Raw genomic sequence first — 25,823 nt, 5'->3', positions numbered from 1 at the left:
GTGGCAATAATAGTTAACAAAGATTCCGCAATTTTTCACATGAAAAATATTTTTTTACCCCCCTAACAGGATAGGTGGTAGGGGGTGACTTATTTTTTTCAAACAGCAACCCCTATTGAGTGACCCCTCATTTTGAAGAGTTTGTCAAAAGAAACACAATGACGCAAATCCGAGGTGAATATCTCACTCCTAGCCCAAATGGCGGATATTCCAAAATTTGATTTATTGTACGTGAAAAGCACCAATTTCACAAATAATGGAAAGAAATCTGTATTTTTAAAACCGAAATAGATAGAAATATTCTGTTTGTGGAATTGATTGTTGACATAGGTTCCGCAATTTTTTTAATCAACAATATTTTTTCAACCCCTTTAACAGGGTAGGGGGTGGGAGTGACTTATTTTTTTCAACAACAACCCCTATTGAGTGACCCCTCATTTTGAAGGGTTTGTTAAAAGAAAAAGAATGACGCAAACCCGAGGTAGATATTTCACCCCTAGCCTAAATGGTGGGTAATGAAAAATTTAATTTTTGTAAAAAAAAGCCCATTTTGGAATATCCGCCATGTTAGCTAGGAGTGAGATATTCACCTCGGATTTGCGTCATTGTGTTTCTTTTGACAAACCCTTCAAAATGAGGGGTCACTCAATAGGGGTTGCTATTTGAAAAAAATAAGTCACCCCCTACCACCTACCCTGTTAGGGGGGTAAAAAAATATTTTTCATGTGAAAAATTGCGGAATCTTTGTTAACTATTATTGCCACAAATAGAATATTTCTATCTATTTCGGTTTTAAAAATACAGATTTGTTTCCATACTTAATTTACACACTGTATAATTGATGAAGGTTAGTTCCAACAATTTAAAATAGGAATCTTCAACTATAAACTCTAGAGCAATATATTTTTTAACAAGTATTTCCTACTTTGTAACGATAGTATGGTAGGAGTTTGTTTAAGCTATGGCACAATGAATGTAATATATACCCTTTGAAACGGGCTTTTAAACGTGATGAGTACACAAGTGCAGACGTATCTAAAATACTTCCAGGTCTACTAGTATTAGGTTTTTTTTTTTTCAATTTCCGTTGTCTATACTAACTAAAACTATACTATATCTATATCTATACTAACTTAATTTGTCAAGGAATTAGCCAATGGCTTTATTTGTTTATTGATCTACAAATATCGATAAAATGAACACGATCGTAGCCTAGATTTACAAGGACTTTGGTAAATAGTAAGGTAGTAGCCTATAGAGTAATAAATCGTTGACAAAATACTTACATGGACATCGTATCAAGCAGTAAACACGTGTACCATCGAAGTGTTAAGAATTGAATTGAAATCGTTGATATTGTTAACCTAATATTTTCTTAACTGGTTTAGAGCTCAATTTAGCAAAAAATATAAACATCAACAATTGAAAACTTAAGAAGCTGCTTTCTTGATATCTAAACTTTGTATAAGATTGGTAAAAATGAATTCGATTTTTTATCGTCAAACAAGAAATTTATCTCAACACAGACTTTATCCACCCATCCGATTCCAACGCCCCCAACGACCCTTATGACGCAACAGTATATAACTCCATTGAGAACATCCCCAGCAAATCACCGTGCATTAGGCAAGTTCAATGCTGACAAGCGAAGTTATTTAGAATCGCAATCAGTGTTTGAGTGGAGAGTTCTCGGACGGAAATCCGATTATTATTACAAGTAGCTTTTCATGAATGGGTCGGATCGCATTCATATGTTAAAACGAGCACTCAACTCTCAATTCGCTCTTTCTGCAGATCTCGCAGTCAGTAATTTTACCGAGAATGTATTACATCCCTCATTTAACCCCGTATTAGAATTTTACGAATTTAGCGATACGGTTAGCTTTACAATGTCGTTGCTGACTGAGTTGAGTGGTAATGAATGAGATACTAAACTAAAATCGTACTGCAGGTACTGTAGTTATAGTCATGTTTATTTGATATTGTGTTTGATGGGGGAAATATAGGTCTACAGTGTAATTCACAATGCAATCCGAATTTAAAAAGGGAATCACCTGACAATGATTTATATAATACATATATATATGATGTATGTATATATATGATATTTATATACGATGATGATGTATATAATAATGTAATACTATGTTAGCTATGATACGTTACGATTTAATTATTGTTCATCTGTCTTATGGTTTGACGATGCATAGACATATAAAGAAAAAGGAAGGGAAAGCGCCATAACTTTTTAATTGGTCGAGTTAAAACTATAGTGAGGGCTAGGCAGTGGGCAGTTTCTTTCAAATGCTAATAATGTTCAAAAAAAGTTCTAGATATGTTACATAATAAAAAAAATCCCTTAAGTAAGGAACTACGACCTTAAAGAGCAATTTATGAAATAATGGTATTGCGAAAGCTTTCTCGTCATGATGAACATTTTAAGTCTATGGTTTATGGGTGTGTGACTTTTAGTTTTCTCAAATGAGACTTTGGGATTTATATATAGATTACCATTAAAATAATATTTTAATTACCCAACACAACCACTCACAAACCTACTATTTAACGGAGAGGTAAAGCACGATTCGGAGTACATTCGTATTCAACTCGGTTAAATTTGCTTAAGCCAAACAGCGGTTGGAGAATTTCCTGCGATTCGCGCCAGAGATAAACACAAATACGGCGATATTTGAGTGCGAAGCTAAATCAGACGGAAGTTTATGCTGGATCAAAGGTGTCAGGGGCCCGTGGGAGATCTTGCGCCGGCTTTCCTACTTGATTGATCCCGCCTCCTGGATTATCCTGTGGGACTGCGTGGTCCTTACACTCCAGCTGTTCTATACTAGGGATATTTAAAATTCGAAAATGTTTAGTGAGGTTTTTGTTGTTTTGGATTTCGTTCGAGAGATTTTGTAAGATGTTATTGACACACGATTTATTTTTACTCTGGAGTGTTTAAATGTTGAAATAAGCTGAATAAACTTTGTTTGTGACGTTATGGATGATTTTAAAGATACGTATTAAAGCTCAGAATGTTCTGTATTCAAGATATTAAAAAGTTTGAAAAGAGTTAAGCTGTCGAAATGAATTGTTGATAAGTGCTTTATGTAAAGGTGAATTATCGGAAAAGGGTTTAACATATATCACTAGCAACAGGCGTTTACGGATTTAGCAATAATATCTCAAAACACGCAATATGAATGCACAATATGTTATCGGTCCATATTTCATACACACCATCAACTGTTTTGTATTTAAAACAAGGTAATTGGTTCTATTGTAGTTCAATATTTTTTCCTTTTCAGTTATTTATATTGTTTTAATTCATGCTCGTATTAAGTAATATAAAATAATATTAGAAAACTATTAACATTAGTTTTGGTTTCGACGTTAGTTATTTCCTCTCGGATATTGTATATCATAGGTAATATTCCACATTTAAAATTCTTTCTGTAATAGTAATTTGACATCAGCCTACTATATTGTGTTTATTTTTATATAAACTTAATTAAGGTCTGTCACAATCAGAAAACAATTTGGTCACCTAGTAGTTCAAACTGATTGTTTTACATTATCCTGTTTGGTGATTAAGAAGTATACAATTTTCCGAGGGCTTCATTCGAATCTGTCTACACGGTGAAGCACATTAAATTAGCAAAGTTGTTTATTACTTTTAAGCATACCTTCTCTTCACAACATTAACCTTTTACTCCCACCCCACATCGACCATAATGAACTGTCACCTAGTAGTTCAAACTGATTGTTTTAGATTACTCTGTTTGGTGATTAAGAAGTATAAAATTTTTTGAGGCCTTCAAATGTGTCAACACTGTGAAGCACATTAAATTATCAATGTTTTGTATTACTTGTTAACCGTATCTCCTCTTCACAACATTAACCTTTTCCTACCCCACATCGACCTTAATGAATTGACTTAGACCTGACCTTAACCTCTACTCTCCGACTGACCCGGGTGTGTTTTCCTCAGGGCGGAGCTCCAGTACACCCCCAACAGCACCGTGAGTCACCTGAAGGTTCGTCAGCTTCAGGTCGCAGACGAGGCTGTCTATAAGTGCGAGATCACCTACCTGGAGGTCAGAGAGGGCTGCCAGGTCGTCCAGTTCATCAACCTCATCACTCTAAGTGAGTACTTGTTTAGCTTAGTAAAGTTGTAAAAAACTTCCTCAAAGGAATAAAATCCACTTTTCGCCTTTTAAGTGTTAAATTCACAATTAAATATTTGTCCTAATTATGCCATATTCAGTAATTCTGTAAAACTGATTTATCTGGTTTAAATAATAATATTTTTGTTTCGTCATTTAACTCAATAATAAGTTGGTTTTTATCAATATATTTTTTTGCTTCACTAATTTATGTTCAAAATGTTTAGAGATAGGTTTAGAGACCTAAAAGATTGTATAACTTCATGATCCAACAAAAGGATTAGATATGATTTTATATTGTGTTATCATACTGTAAGTTGTATTGTAATCATATTTAACAAGGTGTAAAGTGTTCATTTATGAAACGTCATCGTTATTTAATACCAGGTTCTACAAACTGGGAATCGTTGTCTTTTTATTATTTGTTGCATAGTGATTCATTCCATGTATCAATCTGTTTGACCCAATTTTACAGACACGTCCACTTAAGTTCCTAGGTGATGCAGACTAGTATTAACTAATTAGTATAACAATAATGTTACTATCCTTATCTCAATACTATTTACAATGGGGGAGCGAGCTGGTCTAGTAGTTAGAGTGTGTGACATCGGTTCCAGAGGTCCCGGGTTCAAATCCTGCCAATCACCAATGGTTGTTATCCATGTGATAATGCCGCAACCCGTAGGTCTAGCCTGAGGTAATGTGAAAAAACAATTCCGGACTCGTGGCCAACGTCCTAGGACAAAAAAAAAACAACGATTGTTACACATTTCCACAAACATATCCTTTCTTATTTACTTCGACAAAAATGAACAGTATTTGACGAAATTATTTTCTAATCAAATGAATCTCTAGGAAAACGTCTTTCGTGCGAGACGGTTATTTCACAAATACAGAGACGTGAGGAATGGGCGAATATATTCTGTTGAAGTAGGGGCTGGGATTTCTGACTGATAGTGCTTGATGCCCTCGATTTGTTACTTGTCCTTCCCTTGACTCTCGGTTGGTTATTCTCCATTTTCCTGACCTCTGGTGTTTTCTGTGAGAGCCAACGTATCAATCGTGCCAAGTTCTGTTTATATTGTTTCACGACTGTGTCAAAAAGGTATAACTACAGCTAACGATGACAGTAGGGGGATTTTTTTGACGACGAGACAATGTACCGTGTGTACTGAACGTAATGTGGGTGTGCCAGGAATTGAACCTGTCCCTCCCGCACCAAGGTCCGAGACGTGAACCACTATTCTAAGTGTGTTGTTTGTAAAAGACTATACCTACTTTTCCTGTCAACTTTACTTTTTAAATGTGGTATTTTTGTGTGTTTGAATGAAACTGGACTTGATTTCATTTCATTTTAATGCAAAATTTATATTTCCACAAGTTTTATTCGTGATGCCCATAACTGTTTTATATGCTAAAAATATATGTAGGTTTTTTGCACGTGGTTTTATAAATACTACTTAGTAATTATTTGGAATTCTGAGGTCTTGTTATTCAAACTAAATTAAACATTTTATATAAGAGAAATTAAAACGAACTTTCATCGTTTATAAAGACGATATTTTATTTACTTTTTATCCGGCTTTTCAATAGATTCCAAACGTAGTCTATAGATATTTTATTATTTACCTTCACATCTTGGGACGTTAGGTACTAACCGGGGCCGTTTCGCACATTACTTCAGGCAAGGTCCTAAAAAGTCGCCTGATTACCACATTTCTAAGGGCTATGGATGATTGGCTAGATTTTAATCTGGAACCTAGGAAACCAGATCCCCATTATATAAAACTATACCAGCCACTTCCCAACATAACAAAACGAGGAAAATAATAAGACTTAGGCAATTCTTTGGGAGAATTATTTAATAAGCTCCACACACAAAAAATACATTTCAAGCCTTATTTGCAACCTTTTCAAAACGCTTCCAATCGTTTTTCTCCAGACAAAACCACAGAATATCTTCTACAGAAAATTGCACAAATATATTCCCCACGTAAAACCAATTCCAATATATTTGGGAAGAAAACCACCTTGGGTCCCCAGTGAAAATAAATCCTTGGCTGGGAATCGAACTTATTTACGGTCGACCACTGCAAATATTTTACCAAATCACCAAATGGAAGGGATGCACCGGCGGCGGGGACGATATATTTGGGAGATGTGCACAATATTAGCAAGTAGGATCGCCGTGCGTTGGGTTTGTAATATCTAGAGGGTTACCTGTGCATAAATCAGGACGGCGGGACTCAGATTTGCATTCTTATTGCCACCACTAATTCTGCTTCGGACATTTAATCGCAGCTGTAGAGCCGCATGTCTCATTTCATATGATGGATTTGAATCGGCTTACGAAGTGATATATTGATCGTAAAGTACGGTGTACATTTACTAGATTTTTGCCTAGTTTGTTTGTAAATTTTATACGGGAGACCTATGATAAAAAAGTATATCTATTTTTATAAACATGACACCCTTATATTTTTTTTTTATATTTTGGTTAGATTTACGAAGTGAATGCGTAAAGTTGGACACATTTATCATATAACGAGGATGGTTTTATAGTTACTATCATGATTTTAGATTGCATGATAATTTCATGCATCTCTAAAATGAGGTTGTCATTAAATTGTGATGCTATAAAAACAAAAAGAAATTTTAAGGTTTTGGGGTAGTTCGATAATTGTTTGAATTGTTTTACTTAGTTCAAATGCAAAATACCTAGAATGTAGACCTATAAGATACTTTAAACTAGACCTAGCTGATTTTTTCGTGCTTTGCAAGGGAATGAGAATATTGTGATTTTTGCTTCAATAAAGACATTACATTCATTTTTACCCAATTTATCACAGATAATTTGGGAACGGTATTTTAAGTCCTTCGGGTTTACAAGAAGCTAAAAATGGAGGACGGGTAGCAAACTTATAGAAGAGTGTGTATCGAAATAAGACGCGGTTAGAGAACGGAGGTAATAGACAGCGCTGATTGGCTGAGCAGCTAGCGCTCCTACTGGTGGGGAGGGTAATCAGGTTTGTCACTGCCTGCCTCAGGCGCTGCCAGGCGGTGATGATGGCCTGGGAATTACGTTTACGATCCTTACCTCCAGGTCTGGGAAGGAACTGCATTAGGAAGATAATGATTTTAATCTCACAGCCAACAGTCAAGAAAATATGTCTTCCGAAACAGAACACCGTCGTTTATTTCCTACCGGAAACTAATCTCGGGGTTCTCCGCAAAATGATTTCTTGTTTTCCGTTCACCCTCGGGCTCAGGAAACGCCCACGAGCTTCCACCCTTTTGGAATGGAGTTTTCAGTTTTTACTATACACTTCAGGTAGTTAACATGTACAGTAACATAAATTTCTAAGGGACGCTTTTCAAATTGTTAAAATAATAAGTATTTACTATGTTTTTAAATAGTTATCAACTTAATCCTTTTTTACCGTAATCTATTACGTTTCTACAAAATGTAATGTAATATGCACAAACATTTTATTATTCGTTATTGCTTTCTAGTACATTGTGCATGAGCGAAAACCCCTGTTCAATCCTTAGGACAAGGAGTGAATCAGCAATAATTAGCTGTTTTTATGTCACTTACATTAAAAATTATACCATAACTCCATAATATACTCGTTATTGTAGATATATATTGAATACAACTCCTACACACTTGATAATACTAATCGGACCCTTTATTTCACAACAGGGAAAATTATAACTTATTCCACGGTGCATAGTGAATATATTTGTTTGGTGAATATACTCCATTAAATATTTTATCATCCTAGGTCAAATCCAATTTTTGATAGGGAATGTATCGGCTCTAAAAATAATCCTCTTAGTGAAAACTTCCCCGAGGAGACAATTGGTTATAAAATATTTACGCAGCCATCGGAGAATCCAACCGTCTCTAGTCGAAGCGTTCCATAATCCACAAGAAACTCCCCCACTAAACACTGCACAAGGGCGGGGTAAGATTTCTCTAAATTAATTTCGCTACTTAAGAAACATCAAAGAGGCGTTGTCGTCTTCATCAGAAAGACTTTCACGCCCTACGGGATTATCAATTTCATCAGAGTCGTCTCCCGAATAAAGGCGGATCACAAAACCATTTGTTTTGGGAGCGGGAATTAAAACACAACATTGTTTTCGGGGAACAACATTAAGGGAGATTGTTTTAAGTGGCTCACTCCACTCCCCTTTCGGTCCGATCGTCTTGTTTGTAAACTGAGTAATCCAAGCCTGGGGCTTCACCCTTCCCGTTGGATGAGGTGCAATCAAAGTCAAATTATACCTAGAACGACGTGTGGAACAACTAAGTTAAATGGGTACAGCGGTATGTAGACCCTAGGGGAGAGAAAATCCACGCAAATCAAACGGTAATGGAAACAAGGGGAACGTTATGGGGAGTAAGGAACGTGATACATTGGTGTTAGTATAAATAATAAATATTTTAGTTTTTAATTTTAACCTCAACACTATGTAGACTGACTTTGTCCTAAGGTGTGTGTTTTGCGACAAAATATTTATAGTTTAGTATATTCACAAAGTAAAAGTTCAACTATAATAAAAATCTAATTAGAATTAGTGAAATTCAAACAAGGCAAATATAATTCAGTCTGTACTCAGAAGATGGCGTAGCGTGATGTGAATTTTTTTTTTATTTTGAGATTCAGACAAAGCATAAAAAAGGTACCCATCATTTCTTCGATGTGCCAATTTAGAATGTTATTCCTCCAACATAAAGTCAAATAAGAGGTTAGTTAAAATGCATTTTCGGTCGTATATATACAACTCCTTAATTAAGTTTTAACATTTGACAGCAATAACGTGTGTTTCATTAAATAAGTAGTTTTTGTAGCTGCAAATTTTCAGACAAAATTTAATTATTTATAAGTTTACCATTGTTTAAATATCCCATTACATGAAAATCCAATAGTGAAAAATCGATCGAGCAAACATTTCCAAGCCCTCTAGCAGGTAAATACAGGAAAGTAGGAATATTTGATCAAGTGTGTTAAAGGGCGCATTCAGAATACAATGTAAATCAAGAGACGTTGCTTGGAAACAGGGGCTGCATCAGCGGTGATGTTGTGGCCTTGTTATCTGTTGACAATGTTTTCCCAAGAGATGTTTAGCTAGTGACTGTCAACATCGAGATATTTATCCAATAACTGTTAACAAATAGATGTCTATCTGACCACTGTAAACATAATAAGGTGTTTATGACAGGTTAACTATTGTTAAAATGAAGTTTGACTATTGATTCAATGCTATTGAATGTGAAAATTAATTATAATTAACTCACGTCTGAAAAACACTATTGAGTAAAAAACTTATTTTTAATAACGGCTGAAAATTATTTGGTTTGTTTTGACCGTGAAAATGGGTCTTTAATTAATTATATGTTCATTTTAAACATGTAAACTAGATTTATGAGTAGTGATAACAATATGTTCTTTTTCTTCAATAAGTGTTGACCCACAGATATTATTACCGCATGTCTGTAAAAAACACATTATTAATCATTATTTATCGACTAGTATGCAACCATCTAACAACAATTAGTTGAAAAATGAAGTCGTAGTCAACCCATCGTCCTTTTAATCATGGGGTCCTGGGTTCAAATCCCGCCAACCACCGATGGTTTTAGTGGAATTAAAGTTTTAATTCCGCAAACTCTAGACATAGCCTGAAGTAATGTGGAAACAAATTTCTGCGTTAAAGCCTGGTAAAATAAAATAAAAATATCTTTCAAACTAAACAAATGTATAACACACGAATCTAAATTACGTTCCTCCCTAATAACTGATTCCAAAAAGACAATCACGCATAAATAGATTATGGTTTATATAATTCTTTTGTTGAATGTTTCGCCAGAAATATTTTTCCAAAGAAATAATATTTGTCCATTATGCACAATCAGCATTTACTCTATTAGTTATCAACAAAATGCAGTATTCCTTAGTGTCTGTTAAAACAATTGATAGTCGTAGCTGTCAGAATGGTTGTATTCAACTGAGCTATATGGTTATTATTCCTAGAACTAATCGACCATCAAGTGACTATTGAAATATTAGTAATTCGAATGACCGCTGTAGATAACGTTGCTTTATATGTTCATTGTTGTCACTAGTTCCAAATTTAATCGAACTTTAGGCTTAGGTTAGTAATCATTCCTCAGTAGTACATTATATTTCTCGGAATATGTTTTAGCCTTTAATGTACTTTAAACTATTAAACTAAGATGTCCGTTTAGCCTTCGTCCTTTATTGCGAACACGTTTAGAGTAATTGAAAAGCCACCCCTTAGGCTTTAAACAGTTCGATGATTCAGTTAGGATTTGCCAAACACACCCCAGGTTGGGGCAGAAGATCAAAAGATAATTTAACAAACAGGGGATTTATCAGAAGTGAATCAATTTTGAGCGGACAGAACGGCTTCAGGGACTTTACACCCTACGGTCCCTAGAGCCCCTGCAGCAGCAGCACTTTCCAAATACATTTGTTCATATATTGTAATACTAGCTGTAACCCGCGGGCTTTGCCCCGTTTAACTTCTTAATTTTCAAGATTATCTCGTTCGCATGGCTCAATCACGTCCTGGTTGAAATTTGTTCGCTACGCTCACTCACCTTTAGGTTGGAGCTCGTTCGCTGCGCTCACTTGCCTTCAGGATAGCTCGTTCGCTACGCTAACTCGCCTCCAGGTTGAAGTTCGTTCGCTACGCTCACTCACCTTTTGGTTGCAAATTAGCTGTTGTCATAAATGTAAAAGAAATAATAGTGCTGCACCCTGTTGGTAATTTTTGTAACTTTAATGCTATTGAACATCACAGAACAGAACCAACTTGTTTAATTGAAACAGCTGTTAAGATTCAATAATTTCATTTCTCATAAGGTTAACATGGGAAACTCCAGAGCCACTGGGGCGGAGCCCGAAAGGATTTTTGAAATAAGAATATGCCTATATGTTAATCGGGAATGTGAGCTATCATCATGCCAAATTTCAGCCCAATCCGACCAGTATTTTTCGCGTTCACTTGTCACAAACATACATCCATACATCCATACATCCATCCATCCAAACTTTCTCATTTATAATATTCAAAAATTTATTATATTACGCTTAACCGTTAATAGGTGTCTCTTAGCGATATTATTTAGCTTTCATAAACCAACATTGCCTATTACAAATTATAAAATATTATAATTTAATTAATATTTTTATTAGCTGGCTGGGTAGCCGAGTTATTATAGTGCTCGCATAGCAATCAAACGGGTGGGTAGCTGGTCCCATCCATGATGAAAGCCAGTACCTAGCTTTTTGAAGGTAAAAAAAGAAAAATTATACCCAACTCTCCCTGATTATGTGCGCAATTGGGCTTTAAATAATATAAATGTTCCTGATGATGTATCTTAGTCATTGCTAAAGCAAGTCATAACATAACACACCATTCTACACCATCGATCTCTATAATAGACATCGATGTTCTAAACTCAACCTTCACCAATATTTAGGTTTAAATACGCAACTAGGTGGCGTCCCCATCTCAATTGGTAACAAATAATGATATCCACAATTTTATACTCATCACAAAACCTGTCTTAGAAATTAGTTGAAACTCTTAAACGTCAAGCGGTATGTGCCCATTATTATCATACTGTTAACTTTAAATATTACAAAATGCACGAAAAAAATTCCAAATTTAAGAGAGAGAGTCTTTGTTACAGGAATTGTGTAAATTGGAGTTGTTGATGTTTTGAAATTATTTAAAATAAAAATAACCACTCTATGCGTTTCTTTGGCTTATTCATAACTTTTAGTAACCGACATTTATCAATTACGTACATTACCTTTGTACGTAAAATACATAATCGTTTATGATATTTCGTTCATAGTACATAACTACGTAACAGATAAATCACGAAACGACTTTTATGGTTTACTGAACGAACGAGCTGTGAAGGAAACAAAACGTGAAATATAATATTTATAGACATGTCGAAGATATGACACTAAATGCTGCACGTTCTGGCAGCGTCTCTACAGCGCTACGATCACGTTCAGCAAACACGGACACTGCAAACGTAGCGTCAAACACTTAGCGGCAGCGTTAGTTTGTTCTGTTTATAGATATCGAAGTATAAATCTAAAATATAAAAATGTTACAGTTTATTTTAGATACAGCAAATTAAATCTTATTTGCTTGAAGGTTTTATTTAATATCTTCACCATCTGGAAATTTAAAAATTTTTGTATTGCTTAGATCAAAGATGTTTAATTTCCCTACTTGTTCTGGAGATTACAACGCTTTCCCATTTTATTTGCAAATATATTTTTCGAAAGCTCCTTACAACTTCTTCTTATTCTTTTTACAAAACCAGCCCCGTCTTAATCAGTGTCATTGAATTGGATCCACTGGATCTAATGTCCGAAAAAAATCATACAAAATCAGTGGCAAAATTGAAACGATCGTTTTAATCACAGGTACATAGTTACGTATAGTTCTAAACAAATTTGTTGATTTTCAAGTCTGCAATTTTTTCTTTTCTAATGAGTTTTTTTTATGAAGCATGGAACAGTGTTTGAATAGCTACAAATGTGGTTGATTATGTTTCTAATTGCAACGTAAAATATCACTTATTATCCATCCTGATAATAATTTTTTAACACTTTTCTAGTCAAACCCAACTCGGTGACGCTGTTCCGAACGTCGTTGGCGAAGGACAACGAACTGAAGAACGCCACGAAAGTAGGGCCTCTTAGTGAGGACGATGAGCTTCTACTGATCTGTGAAACGGAGGGTGGTAAACCCACCCCTAGCGTCCAGTGGTGGAATGGCTCATCACAAATACATGGTGAGTATTCACTGATATATACATAGTGTTGTGGTTATACCATACATACACATGCACAATAATTGTGTTGTAGATTCGTAACTGGGTTTAACATGTTTCGTATACGACCATGTTCTTTGGAAACTTAGTGTGAAAACTGCCTTCTGTATTTTCAAAAAAATATATATTCATCAGATTTTACTATGTACTGACCTGATATTGTCGTGTTTAAAAATTATACCATACAGCCAGGCCCGAATCTTCATTTCACATTTTCTATTAATCATATCGACAAGGAAGGTGTAACTATATTCTGTTCATTGCATCGTTCCATAACAGTACCATTGGGTCCGAATTTTAATTTTAGTCTTGGTATGGGACATTTTAAATAACAAAAGTGGGATGCAATTATGTTATGTTATTACTTACTGTACTAGCAGATCTTTTCAAACAAAATTACTTCTAATGTGTAATCGAAATCAAAGTAAACGATTGCCAAATTATCACAATTCCTATTTTCATTTTTGTATTGTTATTTTGTTGAGTATCAAAGGTTGTTATTTAGTAGAACGTTACACCTTCTGGTGGTAAAAGAACATAAAAAAATCTGTAATTTAGCCGATGTAGGTTAAATAGTCAAAACTATACAAATAACACACATTGTTATAAATTTGTACCAACTGTCTGAAACATGTAAACTAATACAACATAACATATTATTAGAAAACTAGGTATAATGCACTAGATTATAGTTTCTAACATAAATTAAATAATATACTTACAATATTCAAACTTACAACAACTTGTTTTGTGTTTAACTGACTGGTCAAGCCCTTAACTCAATTTGATCCTAATTTAGGACAACATTGGATCAAAGACCCTGGGCTGGTCCACTGGGAAGTGTTTCCTGAAAATATTAAAAACGCTCTCATAAGTCCATCGTATTTAAGATAAAAGCGGTTACAGTCTGACCTTTGGTGGATGAAAATGCCGGCGAAATCTCCTTTGTCGTTTGAAAAAACCAATCCCGCGGTCAAACAAAACGCGCATCAAAGAGATGCGCCCCTCGGCGCTCGGCCGATGAAACAAAATTAGATAAAAACATTACAGGACTTTGCCGTTTGTTATTGGTGGAAAAGCTGATTCCCAAGAGTGGCGGAGTCGCCGGATATCCCGTGCGAATTGGCACACTTAGCTGCGATTGACCTTCTTCTCCAACTTTACGGTGTTTTCAATAGAAATGTGCAGAAGAATCGAACTGTTTATAGTACCCTGGGGGTGTAGTGAAGTTATCATAGTACTCGCTTTACTGCACTTTACCCTGGATATAAGAGTTTTCGAGTTTAGAGTAAACATAATTTTACTATTTGATGTGCTTGAGAAGTTTTCATACCTTCATGATTTGTTTGGATAAAGATATCGCAAAAATGGTGTGGTTCATGAGTTGTGGTTTGGAATTTGGTACATTTATTTTAAATTATTTTACTAACATGTCTTCAGATAAGGACATGCATAAAATATATAATTAATAAGTTAGTTAATCGTTAGATGTAATTTGTAAGATTATCCTGAAATAAGGGTTCTCCCTTTTATATAAAAAAATATTTCTTTAAATAATTTCTTTGAACTTAAATATCAAATTTAAAACTATATACACATCATAATGATGCTGTAACTATCTCAAAGTCTACATTAGCTCTTTAAAGTAGTTAAAATATATTTATGTTTCGCGTGTATAGCATCCATCATGTTTTGTTAAGTTTATATTTAATTTTAAAAGGCAGTTCAGAATTGATTAAGATCAAATACTGCAGCCATTGTTATTCCTGTCCTTGTTTTGCCTCGCGTTTAGTTTGTTAACGAACAACAAACAAAAACAGTAAAATAACTCAAAAACTTCGTATTCAAGCATCATAGTATAATAGAGAGAAACCTTTTTATTGGTACACCAGGCTAAATTAAAATACTAAAATTGATTGATTGATACTTAACCAGCATTATCGGGTCCACACATGAAATATTTAGGCCTACTTGAGTTTTTGGTGAGTCGGTCGCTCAGTCGCTAATGACACAGAATTAAGCCCAAGAAGCAATGTACCTACAACTACTTTTTATCAGTACAGTTCACCACTTGCTTTTGCATACATTCCTCGCACATTTCCCGAGCCCATCCCTAGTAGCACAAATATGTATTTTATAAATATTTTATATATTTAAAATTGTATTTGATAGAACCTCGAATAGAATATATAAATAATATATCTTTAATAACAGTTGGATATATTCAAATATATATTTAAAATATTACCAAAAAGCAATGCAAAATATAAATTAAATATAAGTTTTGAATATATAAAATAGATTCATAATATATATTGATCAAATAAGTATAGAATCTATAATATAAATATTAGATATGTATATTTTTCCTATTAAATATTTAAAAAAATTATGTGTTGAGAATATTTTAAATATATATATAAAATATTTTTGAAACTATATTATATATTTAAAGTATTTACAAATACATTTTGAAACACGTCATTTATTTTTATTAATAAAATAATAATATATTTGTAGAATATAGGCTATAGCCTATAATCTTTTATAATTAGCAAATAAATAATTTGCATCTTTTTGTTTTTTATAGTGTCTATCAATTTATACATGCATTTTTATATGATAATTGCTCTTATGAAAGCGTTAAAATTAAGTTAATAATAATACGTACTCTGAATGGTGTCACTCTATCATGCACGTAAAGAAAAAATTACGCATATGGTTAAGAGGCAGTATACATGTTCGGCAGCTACATTTGGGTCAAAAGAGAAAAAAGTGTTGATGGGTTTTATTTTTTAAATTGCAATATGTGACAATGAATGTGATCATAGAAATCTCTAATGATTGGCTAGAAAAGGGTGCTAGCAACTGGCGACCGTTTAAGAAACGAATTACGGAAAAACAGATTAACAGAATCATATTATACTGTTGTATCAAAAAAATTTCAAGTATTGCAACCATTGCAACTGACGGCCGCTCTTTCACCATTTGAAAACAAATTATATCAACAGTCACAAGTAGCTCAGAGGTAAGGTAAGAGGCTCACAAGTCGAGGGACCCAGGTTCGAGACCCACCCGGGTCAAAAAAATTGTATCCAGTAATTTTTTCAAAATTTGTTTTTATTAACTATTTAATCAATTTACTCAACTGATAATTGTGTTTTTCATACTAAATCTTCATTATTTTATGTTTTTATGTTTAGGCCTCATGGGATGTTTGGAAGAGATATTAAATACATTTTTTATTTAAATATTATTCACTAAAATATATTATTGGAACATATTTTTTTAATATTTAATAGATTCAAAAACATATTTTATATGTATATAATATATTTTAAATATTATATAAAATTGACATTAATACACACTTGAGATATATAAAATAGATTTTAAATATATTTATTGATATGTATTTAATATATATTTGTGCTACTAGGGGTGGACGGGCAAACTTACAACAAATCTTTTGTAGTTTGAACTTTTTGTTTGTGTTTGATTAATATTTTTCCAACTCTTAGTGGAATATTACTTTGTGGAAAAATTATTACTTACTCTTTTTTACATAAAACTTGTTATTTTCAGGGGACACAGAGGTTGAGCTGCAGAACGGACAGACTGTAGCTCGTAAGAAGATCAAGATCACCATTAGTAGGGGAGACCTTGGTGCGAGGTACGAGTGTCGCGTCCAGAACGACGCACTAGAATCTCCTTTGGTTGCCTACGTGGATCTAGATGTCTACGGTAGGTTAAACATGCTAAATATCATATTTTAAAGTTTTTCACACAAGATATGTTAGTTACACAACACAAAAATGTTAGGTCCCTTCTTTATTCTCTCGTAACTCTAATTCAAGACTTGAGTGAGGAGATATATTTTTTTAACAAAAAATTATGCTAATACACGTCTCTAAAAGCTAGTAAATATCTAACATAAAAACTGCATAGCAAGTTAATTTATTATTTGGTGCACAATAGTGTTTTTCGTCTAGGTGATAACAATAATTATTTTTAAAAGTTCATTTTTTTCATGCTACTGTACTTGTTTTCCTTTCTTAGATTTTTTCACTACTTATGTACTCAACTAGTTAGTTGCCACACACAAGTTTTTTTCATGTAAAATTGTGAATGCGTTTACAAACAAATGAATAAATAATAACCGTCTAAATCAAAGGTTTTAGACTAAAGTAGTCATCAAAACACTGATAGTCAATTAATTGAAATATGCGTAGCCAATGGGTGTATTATAAACATATTTTATTTTAAAATTGGCAATAGATTTTTTTTTATCCTCAACCATTGGGAGTAAAAAATAGTATGTCATGTTTCAAGTTTAACATGACATAATAATAAACTAAAAAAGTAAACAAAGTAAAGATAAATTTAAGTAAACAGACCAATATATTAGAAGTTGGATATTTAAGAACAACACCAATTCCAACTCATATCCAAAAATATTGTATCAGTTTAACCAACTGTTACAATTTGCGTACAGAATATTTCGGGTTAAAATTTAAATTAGGTAGTAAAAATTTGAATGGACATTAGTAATTTATAAAATAAAAATGTGAATAGTCTATAAGTTTGTCTATTAGTTCGTCATATCTGTTGAACCTGAATAGAATTTTGATTGAATGGCTGAATCCTAATCTCCGGTTTGTGAAATGGGATGTTGTTTAGCTCTGTCCATTAGTTTTCCATGTCAACAGATTACATGACAAGTCATAGTTCATCATGTAATGTATGTGCGTTGTAATTTAACATGGCTCTGAACGGAGGGAAAGCTGAGTATGTTTTTAGTGTTGAAAATATGCTCGGGGCAGTAAATTATTGTCAATGTTTAACCACCTCATGTTACTCGTATATTTAAATTGTTGAAATTGGTTAAACAATTATACACATTTATTTTACTGTTTATGCATTCCATGGTTCTGGACAAAGTGTCGAAAGATAATAAATATCAACAGACGTGAACACATGAAAATGTTTCGAGTTCTAGCTAAACTAACAACTTTGACACACTACGCAAATGAATTTCCTAGAATCGAACAATACAAATACTATCGTATCGTCAACAATTAATTAGTAACGTTCCACGTATAAGACGTCCTTTGAGCACGTCTGTGAGTTTGACACAAAACCTTTATCGTTTCAAACGCGAAATTTCTAACAGTACACATGTCTACACAAATACTCCCAATTAACACAGCTCCCTTGCGCGATCCTTTCACAAATTAGACACAAATTACATTTTCAACAACTCTCAACAGAAAATTAATCCTTTACAAATCGCTTTCACTTTTCGCTGGGGTCGCGTATGAAAAATTACGCTCTATTTGACTTGTTCTGTAAATGTGAAGATCTCAGTGTCGTTAGGACTCGTTAACGACAGATTACACTGGAGGACTCTTCAGCTCGTACGTTCTCCAATTGGAGGCTGCAAGAAACCCGGGAAACTGGTGTGTTTTGCGAGGGAGACCCGGCGGTGAATAATTGATTACAAACTAAACCGTTCGTAATGAACAAGTTCTTGCGGTCCGTAATCACATCCTCGTAATTGACAAGTGCAAGCGTAAGTGCGAAGTAGAAGTGCGAACTTTCCTCGCAATCACCTTGGTTATACCTCAGTGCATTTTAGTTAGTAAAGTGTAGACTCCTTAGGATTGGAATTTAATTATACTTTTAAAAAAGTTTACCAACAAAAATAGTATTCAAAAAGGTTACACTTACTATCGAATTAGAGTTAAATCATACCAAATTGTTTCTTTTGGTTCTTCGAGAAGATGTCTTACTGTCTAATATTCCAAACGTGTCAATATCCCGCTAATAACATCATGTTGTAAGATATTGAATTCAATCTAGGAACTCATTGTGGATTTTACATTTATAAACTCTTATTAAAACATTTTTAACATTGGATTTGTTGTCACTTTCATCTAAATATAGGATTTTCAAGCACACAAGTAGAAATATTACGGATAATAAAATTGAGACTTGGTATATTTATTTGAACCATTTTAACGTATAGAAGGCTTATTTTTAACGTAATGTATGTTGTTTACAAATACTTACATTAGATATTTAAAAAAATCATTTTACAAACTAATTGGGGTCCATTATTGAAAAGCTCGTTATGTATTGTAAGGTTGTGTAAGGTTGTAAGGTTGTTGTATGTAAGGTTTGATTTTCTTTCCCTCTTGGCTACTGCCAAGTTATGCAAGTTTTTTTTTATAGATGTTTGATGCAATTTTTATAAAAAATAGTGTGGTTATATAGAAATTCCTCCTTTAAATTTTCCCTCATAGATCAATCTTTCAAATACAGACTTTTTTTAAATAGTTTCTTAGTGTTTCTTAAAAGTACCCTAGTTTATTACTTAGGAAGACGATTTTGAACATAACAAAATGTAATCATATAACTTATAGATTATTCATATTGCAGTGCGACCTCTATCACTGAACCTGTCAGGAGTGGAGCACCACGTGGTGCAAGGGACCAACGTACTTCTGCAGTGTCTAGTGGTGGGGGCGAGACCAGCGGCTACCATCACGTGGTACAACGGCACGAACCCAATACCTGCCAACTCTACTGAGCGACAGATGCAGGTAAATACAACATATACATAGAATATGAGGCGATACATATGATTAGAAAATAGCTGCGGACAAGCCTACTGAGGCTTTTTGTGGCTTTGAATGAAATTTATTTTGTTTATAATGTTTTATTGCATTAAAGCAAACTGGTACTAGACCAGTTCGCTTCAATACAACAAAACATTAGAGCGTGGGACTTTGGTCCCTGAAGTCCCAGGATCGAATTGTATCAAAATCTCCTATAGATTTTGTCTAAGTGATAATGCCGCACCCAGGCCTATCCTGATGTAACTTGTTTAACTACTATGAGTGCCTCCTGCCAAAAATAAAATTCCAAAAAAACCCTTCTGTCACGAGGTTTATACATATTAATTTATTTTTAATCGGTTTAGAAATCCGTTATTTTGTTTCATTACGTCCAAAGGCTATCAAAGTAAAGTACGAATTAATATATTGAAACCATTATAAATCAAATGTTTTTTTGCAATATACAAATAAATATATATTACCTTTGACAAAAATGAGCATTCGTAAACTAGTCAGTCCAACCACTATCAAAACGAAGTAGTAGCCAGCTTCTCTATTATACTTAGTAGTTAAAGGACGGATAAAGGAGGGTTCCGAACTATTGACTGTGGTGGTATCGAACGCATAAAAAAACTATGATAATTGGAGGGATTTGAACCCTTGACATCAGCACAAACCATTATACGTATACTTTTATAAAATTAAAAACGAATTAAAACCCTATTTCGTATTTCCAAAGGAACCAACCACATAATGTTTGAACGACAAACGTCGTCTGCTTAAACAATTAATCACGAGAGATTGCGATGTTTAGCGACTTGACGACGTGAGGTGGAGTGAGTGGATCGCGATTGTGCAACAAATAACGATATCGTTTGCAAACTCAGATGTGCGACTGGAGTCGGAATTGGACCAGTTTGAGACAGTCTTGATACAGCTCAATTCAGGTTCAATAGGCCCAATTACAACGAGACACGCTCTCGCAGATACAGAGACGTTGCTGCGGGCTTGTCTTTGTGCTTTGCACATCTACAATGTGAAATTGATTCTACGATTAGGTGTTGGTTGTTAGGCGGGGGTTGTGTGGTTCTAAAGTCTAAATAAGAGACGTAAGGTTACATGTTATTTTCTGGAAATTATGTATTTATTAAGTTAAATATATAACTTCGGCTATGGAAGTTTGTGTTTAAATCGCCAAACATGTTTAATCTACCTAACTGTACAATACAAATACTTTCAGTTTTGGTGATGTAAGATGGTTTGAATTATCACATATAATTACCATACGATCATTGACATACACTAACAAATATCATGCAGAGATAATAATACAGTAGGCCTAATTTTACGGCTACTTGTAACCACTGCCATGTCAAAAGTACTGGTTTAGTCAACGTCAAGACTTTATACTTGTAAATTTCCAATAGTATTGCATACTTTTTATGCTATACTATGAATAAACCTTGACTAAAGGCCACTTTGAGCGAAATACATTTAAAGAATAATTTAAAAATGTTTGATGAGGCATCATTTAATTTTAAATATGCAACTACAAAAAAAAACTCTTACTTTTATTGTAGTTCCCGTGTACCTTAACATCTTACAGCATCTGTTGGAATAATTAAGTTTGGGTGGATCCTTTTTCACGTTTTTGTAAAACATTAGGCGGTAAAATGACAAAACACCAAGCCAACCCACACACCCCATAGCCTACACCTCACTTTAGATGTTCATTAAGCGACACCCTGTGTAATGGGTTGGCAGCGTTAATGTCGGCAATCCCTTACTAATTAATTGACGATCGCCGGGACTGTAACCGTTTATACCCAGCTTTGACAAAAAGCGCTGTTAGTATGTCACATTTAACTTTCGCCCGGTTAACTACCCTTTAACACACCCCTAAACAAAATCGCAGCTAATTGGCCCTAAACACTGGCGTGTTGCCGAATATTGCCGCCAAAACAGCACGCGGCCAATTACGCGGGAAGTGACGGCCCCCCACCCCGCCATTTTGGCCGCCACATTGGATGCGAATGGAACGGCGTCCTAACGGACTGGAAGGTAAAGGCCTGTTCACACCGGCGTAGCCAGACGTCTGCAGACGTATTCGGTGTATTAATACGTCGCCAGTGCACTGTTCACACCGCAGCTACGTCTGACGCCTACGTAGCCGGCAGTTGTTTGTTTATTTTATTATATTATTTTATATTCGTTGATATTTGCTAATTTATTGTTTATTTTTATTACTGTTTCATGAATTTCTGTTAAGATTGCTACGGTTTACTTGCAGCTTTTGTAGTACCCTGAAAAGTCGGTTGATTTATGTGTTGACAAAAATATTTCACTGTAATTTTTGGCCGTATATAGTAGACTATAAGATTTGCGCTATATTATAATATACAAAAAAATATTACCAGAGAACATGCAATAATTTTGCTCATCTATAAGAATTTCATAATAAAATAGTATATTGTGTAAGTAAGACGTAGGCCTATGTCTAGAAATAATTCATTATAATGTTTCATAATGTCAACCCACTATATGAGCAATAGTGAATACTATACCATATTAAGATAGTCATTGTTTTTGATAAGGAGATTTGCAAGCATAAACAAAAAAAAAATTGTGGACATTAGGTACTCGTATAATGAAGTATTATTATATTGATCATATACAGTTGTCATAAGATTGTTATATTATAGAATGGTTATAGTCTAATTTGAATGTGATAGATTAATGCGATTTAATGATTTTTAAAAGTTATAATGAATTTTTGTGTTATAGTCCAACATTTACCAATAATAAATTAATTATAAGGTGGAGGGAGGGTGGCGGTGACAGCCCGGTGTGCTTGTGCGCATGCGCGTATTCGGCTATGCGAGCTACGCGTAGCTAGCCGGCGTAGCGGCAGCGCCGTAGCTTCCGTAGCTCACGTATTAATACGCCGGTGTGAACACTCTCTATGAATTACATTAAGAGCTACGTCAGCTACGTATTTCGAAAAAGTATTAATACGTCTGGCTACGCCGGTGTGAACAGTCCTTAACGCATAACGCTCCAGATATTCCTGTTACACTTGCAAATTGAATTATTTCAGTCAACCGTGCAGTATCTTTGCAGTAGTGACGCGTTGTCGTTTTATATTCTGCTTTCTGTTTGTTTTACTTTTGATTTTGTTCATTGCGTAGTGATTTGAATTAAAAGAATCAATAACATTTTAGTCGTTACAACGTATACATATTGAATAATTAACTTCAACTAGATTGGCGAGTGAGTTCAACTATCGAACAAGTGAGTTACTATTTAGGAGATAGTAATTTAGTTTTTACACAGTTTCATTAAATTTATGGTGGACATATTTGGGATTCCACTTACTACCCAACCATCCATCAAAAGGACAAATGTAACTACAACAATAATTTAAAAATGAACCATCAACAATCAAAAGTTAGCTTAGCACTTTTGTAAACGCTGTTTTACAAATTTGTCTTTGTAAACTAACATTGCAAACATGTATACGTAAATTGTCCCATCTACGTCTCTGCAGTGCTACCCCGTAGGTGAAGAGTGGGGGAGAAAACCCTGTAAGTCGTTTTGTCTCATTTCCGCTAGGGGCGCCGGCGTCGCATTGCCTCAGGCAACTCGTTATTGTCACAGGCCACTCGCAGCAACGGTAATTTATTTCACAGATCCAATCCAGCTGCAGAGTAACGCCTATTGGATTTTTCAAACAACAGACGTCATGTTGAAATGTTTGTAAGATTATTAGCCTTATTTTCTTCACCACATAACTTTAATTGAAACTCCGGTCTGTACGACGTACGATGTGTTCGTCAAATTCGTACTAAATAGAAAGAAAGCTAGAGGATAAAAGCATACTATTTATGTGTAAATATGTTGTTTAGCAAAGCACTGGATGAATAATATAAATGGTTTGATTGATTGTAAAAATGAAATAAGTATGTAACAGTATTTTAAACTACAATGACCATGTAGATTTTTGAAGAATATGCATGTAGTACTTACAAAACTTATTAAAAGACCCTACAATTTGGCAAACTAAAGTACTTTTAGTTACCATACAATTTCAAACCGATAAACTTTCTTCATGTGAAAACAAAATCCAAACCTCGCATGTAAAAAGTGTAACTAGTTTAAACCAGCATCGTCCCACATTTGCCTGCAAAGTTTTAGATTCAATTACAGTCTCACCTGCTTATCAATAATTACTCTTAGAACTACGGTAACAAACAGGTTGTTTGTTTAACATCTTCTTTGTTGTTTGTGCTTGCTTTGGAACAGAGGAGACTGCCTAAAACCAAAGTTTTTAACACGGTAAGTAACTTTCAACATGTTTGCTGTTCTTCTGATTGGTGTTGTACATGAGCGATACGTGGCTGATCCTAAGTGGAAAACGAATCTTGTTTTGGATTCATTAATTCCATGTTGACAAGCTTTGAATAGGCTGGAATTATCTTATATCTTAATCTACACACACAATCTAAATCTCTTGCAAATCTTAAAGTACTTTATGATCCTTTAAATCATTAAAAGGTTTTCCCACTTCGCTACCTAAGACAGTAAATTAATTTCAAAACAGAATTTTAAAAGTGATTGTAACCAAATTTATAAAAAAAACTTTGAATAAAATAAAATCTGTGTTGTCTTCTGAATGTGGTTGTATTAAAGAGTTATTTTTACATTATTCACATTAAACTTCCATGAAAGGAAATTAATCATGTAGCCACCCGCATGCAAGCTCAATAAATGATTTTGAGAACGGTAGTGAGCATTGCTTCACCTGTATATTTTGTTTATGAAAAGGGTGATGAATCACTAATTTAGAGCTTTTTAGGTTAAAAATAACAAAACCTTAAAGTTCCTACGATGGTATTGATTATTGGACAGAACTGTATGCCCATAAGGTAGAAATTTTAATTTAAAATATAACTACTATTAACTTAATATTTAAGATGTTAGTGTCATAGTTTTAAGACTCTTTTACGAAACACGTTTACTCTACAAACACACATGTAAATAAAACTAGGACAATTCCAGTTAAAACTTCCTTCGATGTGATCAACACAAGTTTGATCATACTTCATGTTATGTTAGTTTTGAGTTTCTCGTTTTTGAGCTCACACACGTATATCTCATTTCATTTAAGTACATCATTCTAGTTCAATAAAAAAGGTCATAACAAATGAAACTCTAAATTTGCTAGTTTACTTTTCACAACCCACAAACCTCTAAAAACACAAAGGTTTTACTCATTGAACTTTTTAAACTGTTTCATTGAACCATGTTAAATAACACTCTACATTAACAAAACCTCAACGTCTATATATTTGAAGCTAGATATATCTACAGTAAGTCAAAAAAGTTTCTAATTCATTGGTCTGATATTTGACTGTTAATTTAGCGAATATATTGTACCAAATGCAAATTATGTTATTTTTTTAATTAATTTTCAAGTCCGGTTACGTTAGATCAGGTTGATGTCAAATACATGTTTGAATATTTCATAAAATGATTTGACCGAAAAACCATTATTTTTTTAATAGGTTATTACACTATAGAAATAAGCAATGGTTGAAATACCATATTTCCACATATAAAAATGCTAAGTTTGGCGAAATAAAAAATGTAATATAAAAACTTAGAAACCTACTTAAGTCATCGCCAGTTGGTCCTCAAAGGTGAATCCTAGACAAAAATTATGTTTAATCAAAAAAATATGCGGCAAGTTTCATACTAAGACACATACTCTGGTGCTCTGGAGTATGTTTTCATAACAACCGTTACCTATCATACCAACTTAATCATAACTTCATCATGTTTGCTCCAGACTGACGGAACGTTCGACACGGTGAGTTCTTTGTCGTTCACAGCCACGAGGTTTGAGAACGGAGGATCCTTGACGTGTGAGGCCACCAATGACGTTATGGAGAGCAGAAACGAGGTCCCAATGAGGGACAACATCAAGCTGGAAGTCATGTGTAAGTGTTGGAGAAAGAACAAATTCATTAATTGTAGTAAACATGTAGTGTAAGAATTACGGCCAAAAGATTTTTGTTTCGTTTTATTTCTACGTTTGTAACCGAACGGGTGCAAAACGATTAAACCATTTGACACCCATTC

At 34.1% G+C, this 25,823-nt stretch overlaps 1 protein-coding gene across 13 annotated transcripts in view; it reads left to right on the top strand.

Annotated features, from left to right (window-relative positions):
* The window catches only part of LOC129001443 (hemicentin-2-like), a 568,069-nt gene that overhangs the window by 502,248 nt on the left and 39,998 nt on the right, over positions 1-25,823 (top strand). For 12 of the 13 annotated variants that reach the window (XR_008491460.1, XR_008491458.1, XR_008491457.1 and 9 more), the window contains 6 exons: positions 3,989-4,143; positions 12,847-13,023; positions 16,648-16,806; positions 19,504-19,667; positions 23,985-24,017; positions 25,531-25,681. Coding sequence is in view for 9 of the 13 variants with exons in the window: in XM_054428720.1 (XP_054284695.1) it covers positions 3,989-4,143; positions 12,847-13,023; positions 16,648-16,806; positions 19,504-19,667; positions 23,985-24,017; positions 25,531-25,681 (839 nt within the window). In the remaining 4 variants the exon portion in view is untranslated. The remainder of the gene's footprint in view (positions 1-3,988; positions 4,144-12,846; positions 13,024-16,647; positions 16,807-19,503; positions 19,668-23,984; positions 24,018-25,530; positions 25,682-25,823) is intronic. The other variant, XM_054428715.1, reaches the window with a different exon arrangement.

The sequence above is a fragment of the Macrosteles quadrilineatus genome, unplaced genomic scaffold, assembly GCF_028750875.1.
Source record: "Macrosteles quadrilineatus isolate MER2022 unplaced genomic scaffold, UCM_ALF_1.0 Scaffold_8__2_contigs__length_117827958, whole genome shotgun sequence".
Classification (NCBI taxonomy): domain Eukaryota; kingdom Metazoa; phylum Arthropoda; class Insecta; order Hemiptera; family Cicadellidae; genus Macrosteles; species Macrosteles quadrilineatus.
The sequence above is the reverse complement of the archived record's forward strand: the minus strand, read 5'-3'. Positions and strand labels throughout refer to the sequence as shown.